This window comes from Punica granatum, chromosome 7, assembly GCF_007655135.1.
Source record: "Punica granatum isolate Tunisia-2019 chromosome 7, ASM765513v2, whole genome shotgun sequence".
NCBI classification, from domain to species: domain Eukaryota; kingdom Viridiplantae; phylum Streptophyta; class Magnoliopsida; order Myrtales; family Lythraceae; genus Punica; species Punica granatum.
Genome location: NC_045133.1, coordinates 16651723 through 16663730, shown reverse-complemented (window position 1 = coordinate 16663730; position 12008 = coordinate 16651723). Strand labels below are relative to the sequence as shown.

The 12008-nt window shown below is 36.8% G+C and overlaps 1 protein-coding gene across 1 annotated transcript; it reads left to right on the top strand.

Moving 5' to 3' along the window:
• The first annotated feature begins 4025 nt into the window (after positions 1-4025).
• On the top strand, positions 4026-10382 carry LOC116213937 (prolyl 4-hydroxylase 1). The gene is made up of 11 exons (XM_031549092.1): positions 4026-4216; positions 5480-5539; positions 6298-6350; positions 6797-6862; positions 7583-7657; positions 8768-8842; positions 8971-9041; positions 9140-9191; positions 9356-9445; positions 9592-9684; positions 9790-10382. The coding sequence occupies exons 1-11, from the start codon at positions 4153-4155 to the stop codon at positions 9895-9897; spliced, it is 807 nt and encodes a 268-aa protein (XP_031404952.1). The 5' UTR covers positions 4026-4152; the 3' UTR covers positions 9898-10382.
• Positions 10383-12008: the final 1626 nt, after the last annotated feature.

The window sequence follows — 12008 nt, the reverse complement described above, 5'->3', positions numbered from 1 at the left end:
GAATATAATAACAATATATTAATTTTTAAGATACAACCAAAAAGTCTTATACAAAGAAAGAACATATATTTGTATTAACGATATATATGCGTGGTAGCATGTGACAATCATTTCGCTAAAATAAAAAAGGGAAAGAATAAATTGATTGACATTTCTATTATCTCATGAAACTTGAAATTAATAATTAAAATTACTTTATTGTGTTAAGAACAAATATATTTGCCAAATATCAAAGTAATTATAAAAAGAAATAATGTATAAAAACGAACACATATGATTCGGAGGATATAAACACTACAAAAAAAGCTTAATTTATCATGTATATGATTTCCATAGCAAAGTAAGTCCTATAGAAAAACTTATGACAATACTATGAACATAAGCTCATAAATAGAACAAAAAAATAAATCTTAAAAATAAGAATGTCATAAACACTCTTTATAGAAAAATGGTGAAACAAATTTTTATTTTAATTACTAAACTTGGATATATATGACATATCCTATTTTCCATTAACTTAATGTATATTAATTGAAAATAATTAGTTTCAAACTATTATTAAAGTAATAATATACTCTAATTTTTATAAAAAAAAATTATTGAAGATTATTGTATAAAAAATTAAAATTAAATATTAAAAATTATTATTTTTATTAGAAATTAGTGTTTCAAAATATAAATAATTACAATAAAAAATAATATATGGAAGGAACCGGTGCAACGCACGAGCCAAAAGCACTAATTTTTAGTAATTTACTTGATAGTATACTGGAACCAATTCTATTAATAGAACCATAGAATTCCTTGTGATTTTTTTGATTCTTTTGTTCTTTTTTTTTCATTAGGGTCCTAAATCTTTTATCATTATTGTCCTCAATTTTTTGTGTTTTTGTCACATTAGTGTCGACGTCACTTTTTTTCGTCAAATATATATTTTCCTCCAAAACCAAAAGATAATTTTTAATATTATTTATAATTTTCAGAACTAAAAAAAAACAAAAAGAAGAAGGGAAAAATGAATGTACAATGACTCAATGAGAGGGGGAAGGGAAGGGACAGTAGCGGCCTCATCGGCGACCGCCATCACCCCCATCTCCTCTCTCTCATTGTTGTTTTCAAAACATTTTTTTTTAATTTGGAGGTAAAGGGCTTTAGCCGGCAACAACTACCTCCCAATTAGATTACTAGTGATTTTTGTGGACCAAACCACATACCACTCTTGTACAAGACCACGTCCTCGCTCTCCTCAAACGAGAACTTGTCGGAGTTGGAGACTGGTAATTTCCAATTCATGGACCAGATCATGACCCCAACCTCAAGCTTCTCACGCCCATATTGGATCGAAAACTCGAGGTTTACATAGACGAGAGAGGAAGAGGGAGGAGAAAGGAAAGTGGGAAGATGAGATTGAGAGGGATGAGGCAGACGGTAGGAAGCTCCCCAGCTAACTACTACACCCTCGGCTGAGGTCGCCGAAGGTAAGAGGAACCTCTGGCGACCTAGATTGAGGGTATGGCGCCCGGTTAGGGAGCCCAATCAATTTGCCCCCTTCCATGCTCTCTATGTTTCCATGATATAAATCGGAGGGAAAGGGCCAAAGTGGATCGGGGGAGACAGTCGGCCAAGGAGGCCCCAACTGATCTGCCCCCTTCCCCTCTCGCAAATAGGTTGGGGCCTTGCTAGCTACCGTCCCCTCGGTAGAGGTCGTCAAAGGTTCCTCTTGCCTTCAACGACCTCGATTGAGACGAGAGTGGTTGACCAGGGAGCCGTCAGTTATTTGCCTTTCATCCATTAAAATTAAATTAAATAATTATTAAAACGAAGCCGTTTTGGGAAGTCCGATTAAAAAATAATTTTTTACGTTGTTTGGTCTAACGAATTCACAATGTCAAACTTCTGTTAGAGGCAATGATGGCGGGGACTAATTTGGTAGATGAAACCCCAACATTTGGGCCGAATGATGTCGAAATTTGATTCTGGACTAAGTGGTGACTTGATGAAAGTACGAGTATGACAGTCATAGTTTTTTTTTGTCATTAGGGAACCGATATTGTTATTTTTATTTTTTCATTATCGTCCTCAATCTTTCACATTCTACCCGGATTTATGAGCGGTGGTTGCTCCAATCAAGGCCACCACCATTCAGGACAGGCCTCCAGCAATGCCGTCCCTCCCTGTCCAATCATAACCGCTCGATCCTTTTTTTTTTTTGCAATTATCTTTATCTTTTCAAATTTTCAATAATTATAAAAATAATATAATATTCAAAGACTAGGGAGAAAGTGCAAGATAGATACATACTAGGCTCAAAGTTAAATATAACTTTAAAAGCTACAAATTTTCAACACTTAACTGTGCCAAACAATTTCAACTTAATTAATTAAACACTTATTTCATTAAGTGCTTAAACTTTAAGCATTTAAATTTTAAATCCAAATAAAAACACTTGATGCTATTTTCTCAAGTAATAGGATTTGAGTGCCATTTGCTATGTTTGGTTGGATGTAATGAGGATTTCATTACACATCAATTACGTAACATAACCCCTATTACATCGTTGGTTCCGTCCGTAATCGTAATAGTAACTACAAGTTGCGCTTACGATAAGTAATAGACAATAAATAGCCATTCTCAACCATGACTTAATTGATTCACTTACGTAATAAATATTGAATTATCAATTTGTCCATATTTATTAGTTCAATTTTCAAATTATGCCACTCCTCTTGCTGTCCCCTTTGTCATCGCTGCTAGCCTAGCTTGACCTCCGGCTACATTGAACATCATTCCTAACTGTAGTTGAGGTCGTAAAGCCAGACCCAAGATCGATTTGGTCGAATTTGGCCTTGATCGAACAAGATCTAGACTCGCTCAAGAACCACAAAGCTGTGGTTCTTGAGCCACCTTGACTTTTTCTTTTTCCGATCGAGCCCAGAGCTCTCGAGCGTTGGATTAGCTAGTCGGGCCTCGTGGACCCTAATGCTAGGTTCGCGAGCTAAAGGTAAACTCAACCCTAGGTGTCTACGAGCCCTAGGTACCCACGAAGGAAGAAGATGAAATGTTCATCTTCTTCCTTTTTTTTTTTTGAAAATGTTATTTTTAAAATTTTATTTTTTTTTGTGTATTTTAACTAAAATATTATTTATTTAGCAAAAAATAATATTTAAATATTTATTATAAAATAAATAGATTCTAATATTTTGGATGGGGCATTTGGTTCTTTGCATTGTATAGAAAGGGTAATTTTGCATTTTTATCTTAAACCTCTCTATTCATTCTCTTTATAATTACCATTTCACTTATTACATCCAATCAAACTAATAGATTCATTTATAATCTTCATTTTATAACTTATGTATTCATATTCCCTAATGATTCCATTCATCTTTGATTTCAATACAGCGAAACAAACGTAACATTAAATATCTAAGACATTTAAATTGAATTCAATACAAAACCAGTTACAGCCTGAGTCCTTATCTCTCACATTAGGGCAGGCTGCAATTTGATAGGAAGGTTGTTTACTCTTTTGTAGTAAAATAATCACTTCACTTCATTTTTTTCTCGATTTAATAATACAATCATTATTTTTTTTACCTTTTCTCAATTTGATAATAATTTTTTTAATATATTTTTAATACTAAATTCTCTAATATATTCATTTTTAATTTTTCTCTCAAATACTTTTTTAACTATTATTATAATTAATTTTTTAATAATAAATTCCCCCAACTGCTTTTGGACCTTTATCCGCGGAGTAAATAATATATGATTCTACTCTGTTAACAAATGCTATCATATTTAGTAGGACTCCATTACTGTGGTTGAATATATCCTCCAATCGAGGAAGTCAAATTAATAATTATGAGTATTTTCTTACCATAAAAATTTTGAATATTCATAAAGAAAAAAAAATTGAAATTTGAAAGGAACAGGAAAAGATGAAGAAAATTGGAATGACTTTCCGCAATGGAAGACGTCCGTCCCAGTCGAGTCCTGTCCTTTATAACGGCGGACTGTCGCACGCAAAGCCAAAGACTTCGTCAATACACCCACACACGCGCTCTGAAACTCCCTGTAACCTGTCTCTCTGTCTCTCTCTCTCTCTCTGAGTCGCAGGGAGGGAGACTGACTTGCTTCAACTGCGCGGCAATGGCGCCTGCGATGAAGATCGTGTTCGGTCTCCTCACATTCGTCACCGTCGGAATGATCATTGGTATGTCCCGGCTCTGATTGTTTAACGTCTCCCCCCCTCTCTATGTAGGATTGAGCTCACGGTCGTCCTTCTTCCGGAGGGGGGATCGTTTACGGCTTGTGGAGATGTATCTTGATCTTTTAGTAGTACGGATTGTGAAAAATTAGATTTAGAGATTTAGCAGTTTGGAATCGGAGACATGTCTGATTTCAGCGAGACGGTACTTTTTAGGGTGTATTATTCACTCTCCGGGTAGACGAAAAATCTTAGCTTTAAGGAGTTTTCGGGAAAACCTACTTTGCTGTTCGGATATCTCTGTTGCTTTCGCGGCGGATTTGATATGGAGGGTGGTAGCAGCTTCAGCTGGGCTGGCACAGATTTTCAGTTTGGTGGTTAGTCACATGAAATGGTAATTGGGATGATAGGACTCGTAGCAAGGCCTTAACCATGTTTTGGTGGAAATGATCGTCTTTAAACTATGGGCAATAGATATGGGTGAGTCAGCTGATTGAATTCATAGTTTATTTGCGATCTGCCTATTTGGTTAAGGCCAAGCATGAGGTTTTGGCAATACAATTCGAACAGAACTATTTTAGTTGAATTGGCCTGCTGGAGTGGTGCTTATATAGTAGTTGTTATGTGCTTCTATGCAGAGGCAATATAGGGTGATCTTGAACATATTTGGAGGCGTTTCTTGTTTCTTTATGATGGGCTTGTGGTGAGATAGTGTGTGATTCTTGCCCAATGTCCAATTGTCGGAGGCATAGATTTGGTACCTCAGTCACCAGTGTGTTCGAGGAGGGCACCATGAATGCTGCCATGCGTCTAGTTGGTAGGCAGGGGTTATATTCACTTACGTTCCTAGCATTTTAGGGGTAGTAGAATTAACTAAAGGGCCATCAAATGGTAGAGAAGAGGGAGGAATTTTCCATGAGGGTACTTCTTTCTGGCTCATGTAAGAAGAACGTTGCTCATATGATTAATTTTAAATAGAGACTAAGCACCTGACCAGCGTGTGCACTTGCGAATCATTTCATGAATTAGCGAGATAGATCATCCAATTAATTGAGATGCAATCTTTCTCTGTATGAACTATTGTCTATCTGATCAAACTCACAAGTCCCTATGAAATTATTCTTAATTATATGCTTTCGAATGTTGACCTTTCACATACCATATATTGTTCTAGTGCTGGAGCAAAACTTCAATGCTGAGAGCTTCGCTCCATTGACAAAGTCAATTCTGCTTGTTTTTCATCATTGTATTTGGATTTGGAAACTGCAGGTGCTTTTCTTCAGTTGGCCTTCATACATAAGCTGGAGGTTGAGTCATACAGTCGGCCAGGTATTTCATTTTATACCCCGGGGACCATAATCTTTTATTCATTTCAATGAAACAATGTAATCACAAGTCCTTACTTGTGATTCAGGAAGTGTTTGACTAATTCCTATGCTGTCCTTGAGCAAGAGAATTGTCAGTTTATATCTATTTGCTTCGCATTCATGTAAATGTCAGAGGATATTATTTGGTTTCTTGGTTATCCAGTGGCTGTATTATTTTCTCTAATCATTCAGAATTGACCTCTGATCTTGTTTATGTTGCTTTTGTTTTATTAAGTGTTTGGTCTCTCTTTCCTTGGGCTCTTTGCTACCAGAACTGATGAGGTTTATTCGTCTGAGTTTTGATGCATATCTTTGTGATGACATTCGTCTCCATAAATCAAAATTAATCCTCCTGTATGTTTGGTATAAGTTACCTAACAAAGGTATATAGCTAATTATTGTCTTTGGAGCGCATATATTTTTGTATAGCACTGTCTCAGTAATCAATATTGACTATTTGTCCCTGATATATTTCTACGGTATCTATCAAATTCTTTTTGGTATGCTGGAGTATAGTTGAAAAAGACCGTCCTTCTATCTAAGGTACTCCTGAGGAGGTCTCATCCATTATCTCTCTCTTGGATGCTAGTCAAATCATTCCATGGTCCCCTTTGTTTTGAAATTTGCATCTATGTGCATTAGTTGGGTACTGGTATTAATTGGATGGCATTCTGGATGGTGTTTAATATGATTTATGTAGTTGTTTTTGGTATATTACAGGTACTATTCGTCTTGAAAATGATAGAGAGGCAGAAAGTTTACGTCTTGGATATGTAAGTGACTTCGTTGTGTAAGTCCTACAGGTGTTCCTTCATTCCTTAAAATTAATGTCACGAGAATTTAGAAGCAACTGCTGGAATTTACATCACTTTAATGGCTGATTTCTCCTATATAAACTGGTATTAGTCTCATATTTCTTTGAGTTGAATTTATTGAGGTACTGTATGGCTATGGCATGCCTTCTTGGTAAGCCATTTTATTCCAGTAATAGGAAACATGTGAAAGCCATTACATTAACTATACCTCCGACATCTGAAAGTTATTCAACATTGAACATCTTCATTCATCTTTGGCTGTCCTGCATACATTTATTCACTATCTACAGTGAAACCATCATGGAATGTTTCTACTTTTCTTGTTCTATCCTTTCAGAGAAGCAAAAAAAATTTGACGATCCATTATTGTCTGTTTAAGGTATAATATCGTCTTCATTTTTTAGGTGAAACCTGAGATTATTAGCTGGTTCCCACGAATCATTGTCCTGCACAACTTTTTGAGCATGGAGGTACGCTTGTTTTATATATTATACTTCTTTTCAATATTACATGTAGTCATTAGAGTTAAGGCCGCTCCATAGGTTTTCCCATAGTTCGGTTTGTTTTAGTAATTTATCTATAGAGTTGACGGCATAGTGTAGCATGAATTTCAAACCAGCCGAACAAAAGTACAACCCAAGAAAATTTGACTAAGGTACCAAGGCTTACCAGCTTGGAATATATGAATATGAGGAATAACTTGCTCATTATTTCCAAGGAATCAGTTGCTTCTAAAGGATCAGGTTCATTTTGCTTTCTAGAAAGAGTGGAAAAGACAGATCAGTAACCTTTATTAAAGGAAGATATTCCCAAAATGTTGAGCTTCTAAGATGTCAATGTTCTGCTTGAGTTTTACAAGCTTGTGCTAAAAGTCACTCTTTCAGGAAGCATAAAGAGATGATACTTAATGACAGATGGGATTGCCTTAAATGGCCTAGATTTCTGTATATCTTCTTCATGTCATTCCCATTATAACTCCATTCACAAAATGCTAACTATTATCAGATCACTCTAGTAGTTGGTGGTTGTGGCTCTTTTTGCATGAAAGTTGGAATTCAACTTGCACCACTTTTCTGTCTAATAAGAAGTTAGATTTGTTGTCTTTCTATTACTTTTTTTTTCCTTCTCTCTTTTTGTTGGGAATTGTTGTTTCTAGATTTATATAACAAGGAAGTAAATCAATCTTGCAGGAGTGTGATTATCTCAGAGCCATTGCCATGCCACGTCTTCAGGTTTCTACTGTGGTGGATACAAAAACAGGAAAGGTACATAGTATTGAGATTTCATTTCAATAATGGGTCTGTTTCTTTTGATATTTTTCACTGTCTTTAAATTTATTGGCAGTAGATATGCATCAGGACACCATGCAGCCATGCTAACTCAATGTATAGGAGAAGAAAAATATAATTCTTTTTCATTCTCAATGCTCTATTTCTTTAAGACAAGTAAAAGCCAAACACGATCAGTGCTCGCTACCTTCACTAATATGTTCTGATTTTAATAATAATTTATTATAAAGCGGAGGAAGATGTATTCTGGGGGGGCTAATAGTAGTTTATAATAGAGATAAATGTCAAATTATCAAAGAAAAAGCTTATGGTGATGAGGCACAGTTAGAATGACACGAACATAATCTGCAGTTGGTGGACTGGAGGATATAATCCGTCAAGGAGGTATGTCCTATGTCCTCTGTGCTGCTGTAAAAGTTAGGAATGCTGCCGGTCCACATCTATTAGAGCATCAGCATCCCCAAATAAGTGTCTTCTCTGTTTGCTGACAGTTCTTAACCGTTTATTGAGGAATGGCATCTCTAATCTCTATCCCGTCTGAGCCTCTCTTCTTCTTCTTCCTTTTCCAATCTTTATTCCTCTATGCCGGAAATGGTTGGAATATCGTGATAAGCACCTTCTTCCTTCCTCTGGAATGTCAAACCACCAGCTCCTTACCAATCGAGAGCAATGGAAAGGAGCATGGTCATATAATCCGTGTCAATAGGAAAAAATGATCAATTCTCTTCATGGATGAAGGTTTAATCTCCAAGTAGAAATAATTCAGATTTAGTAATATTGTAAATTCTGGAATGAGGATCATATCCTCGTTAACTTGGAGATATAATTTATAGATGAAATGAAATTCAGTTTAAAGAAACCTTCGATGCAATGATATTTAGAATTTCTGAATCTCTAGCTGCTAATTGTAGTCCAAGGTAAAGGGATTGGTCATACAAGGATGTACAGTTAAGCAAGCTTAGTCTTTTCTAGTCAATGCTTATCTGCTTTTTGGGAAGGGCTTTCTCCTGTCCCTTTCTTTTTCGCACTTTCATCTCTACTGATACTTACCTTTTCTTGTTCCTTGTCCTATTGTTTTGTCACCAGGGAATTAAGAGTGATGTTAGGACGAGCTCTGGTATGTTTCTGAGTCCCAATGAGCGAAAATATCCAATGATTCAGGTTAGCACAAAATACTGGCAAATTCTTATCCATGCGGCATCGATCACTTGGTTCTCTTTCCGGAAACCTAGGTAGCTCTGCTGCCTCTATGTAAGGTTTTCATTCCTCTATTTTCCTTGTACAATCAGCAAATTGAGAAGCGCATCTCTGTTTTTGCTCAAGTGCCAGTAGAAAATGGAGAGCTAATGCAAGTCTTGAGGTAAGAAATTTTCATGTTCACGGGTGGCATTTTTGATCCTCAAAGTAATCAAAGACTGATATGGGTCAGTATCAAGGCTAACATCTGCAGAAGCACAGGTATGAAAAGAATCAGTTCTACAAGCCTCACCATGACTACTTTTCCGACACTGTGAGTTATTCTTACTCATTTTATGTGGCTTTCAATGTCCATTTACTTGCAGCGTTGCTCCTGTTTTCTGTAATGTTCTCTTATATAAGTAAAACACTGACTTATGCATATTGTTTCCTTTTTATTGTGGCTAACTTAATTCTTCCTGTGTCTGTTCTTGATAGTTCAACTTGAAGCGAGGCGGTCAGCGAATAGCTACGATGCTCATGTATTTGAGTGACAATGTCGAGGGTGGAGAAACGTACTTCCCCCTGGTAGCCTATTTCACTATGTCGATTCTAAGTAGTATGACTCCTGGATTGAAGTCTGTTTGGATTGAAGTCTTTTGCTGGTTCTACTGCATAATTTATTCAGTTTCATGGTGTGGTCCTTGTATTGATTTTCTGGATGATGTCCTCAGGCCGGTGATGGCGATTGTATCTGCGGTGGGAAGACGATGAAGGGGTTATCGGTGAAGCCAGTAAAAGGCGATGCGATCCTCTTCTGGAGCATGGTCTGTCCTATTTCCTCACCCTTCGAGCTGGAAAAAAAAAAGGAATTTTCTTTTATCTCCATAATTTGTTTTTAAATATTTCTTGTCTGTTTATTCATTAATCAGGGATTAGATGGACAGTCAGATCCAAACAGCATTCATGGAGGATGTGAGGTATTGTCAGGGGAGAAGTGGTCTGCTACTAAGTGGATGCGCCAAAAAGTTACCTCCTAATATCTCTCCTTTTTTTCCTTAAATAATCTAATTAAATAAAAAAAATTTCTCCAGTTACCGAAAAAAAATTCTCCAATATTTATTATTTTATTATATATTAAGAGATAGGGTCCTTTTTCTAAATTTTTTTTTGGCCGCAAGATAGGGTGTTATTCTCATTAATTAGAATAAAAAGTCAACTCTGATATAGGTAGAGATTAGGGCATGGATGACGATATTGGTAGAGAGTAGTAAATTTAATCAAAAGCGATGAAATGTAGCTTAAGATTAGACTCTGATTTCACCAACATTATCGATGTATTTCGGGGCGGCGAGAACTCATATAGGATGAGTTGTTATAAAGATGTAAAATTAGGAAATTGTTATCACTATATCTACATCATTTGATCAATGTAATTTTGTTATTGCATATAGATATATATACACACACTGAACAATGCGGAATGATGAATTAATATAAAATTAAGATGACGTGTGTTGTATCATTCTTAATCGTTCAAAATTGTCTAATTTCTCACTTTATAATACCCGTATCTGGTTTCTATTTTACAGCATACTCTTTTAATATGATTAATTAATAATCAAGTCATTATAGTTCGATATGTTTCATTGTAATGTGACATTACATATTTTTGAGAAAAATTTAGTTTTAAAAGTTTTTTCATTTTTTAAATTTGAGTCTTATGAGTTTAATTTTGCAAAAACGAGTCTTAAATCGTTTTAAAATGTGATAGTTTTGCTCTATTTCTTATCTAGCATAACAGAACTGTTGACGTGGACTTTATCGTGTGGAGTTCATCCCAGTTGGCTGTATAATGATCACGTGGGGATGCTTGATTGGTAAAAATTAGAAAAGTCAGAAAATTAAATAGGAAGTTAAAACTCTGACCCAGTCCCTTACTGGGCTAGGATGTTGCCAGGGTCCTACCCCCATCCCCAGGGATGAAGTTGCTCGCCGTCGGCACCTTATCACCCCCTCACGGTCGTGGCACCCCCTCATTCAAGGCCCCCGGCAGCCTTGGACTTCATCCCCAGGTGTGGGGGTCATCAGTGGAGCTCACATTTTTTTTTTTTAATACAGGCGAGTAGGAATGAGGGTGGTAGGGCCTCGCCGGCAGCCACCGCCCCTTATCCGAGGTAGCAAGCACCCTCATTTGGCACTGGTGACCTCGGATGAGGAGGTGATGTTTGTCGGCAAGGCCCCACCCTTTGAATCAAGAATCACAGGAACTACTGTGAGCTGCCTCACCAACGATTACCATCCCTTCACCCAAGGCCACTTGGACCCTCAATTGGAGCCAGCAACGAGGGGGTGGTGGTCGTCGGCAAAGCCCCATAACCCTTAACTAAAATGCCCTCGACTATTCATCAAATCTTTGAAAACGCCACCTGTTTATTGCCTCTTGCATCACTGTTGTCCTTTTGTTATTGTCGCCATTAGATCTCCACCACAAGCAAAAAGCACGGCACCTTCTTAATTGCTCTCAAGCCGACCAGACCAAATTTGGCGTCGATGAGACCAAATCTTAGGGGGGTTCGCGGAAGGTTCAAGCCCTTCGCGCAGCTTGAGCCCCATGGTTGGATTCTTGACCCCAAAGCAAACCTGGCCATGTGGCTTCGAGCCTTGGGCATGGCTTGGTTCGTGGGCCCAGTGCTAACCTAGCCATGGTGCTGCGACCTTCAGCATGGTCGAAAGCACCTGGTTCGCTGGAGCTTGATCTAGCTCTGGCAAGACGTGGTGCTTCCATGATTTTTTTTAATTAAATTACTGTTATATATTATATTTTGATTATATAATATGGGCGTTTTGGTCTTTTAATATGTTTAATTTTGTTCCCTTCACACATTAACCAACCAAGTGAAAAATCTCAATTCTCCGCAAGTTTATTGCTTTCAATTGTACAATCAAATTTCTCTCCGAATGCTAATTCCGTTCCTCACTAATTCATACTGCAATTCTATTCCATTTCCAATTAATTACATTGCATCCAATCAAACATGACGGAAGTGTTTAATTTAACTTTGCAAAAGTGTCTTAAAAAACATGGGAGAACTGTAATAAATAAATAAATAAATAAATAATAAATGTGGTAATTCTTGAGGCAGCATGC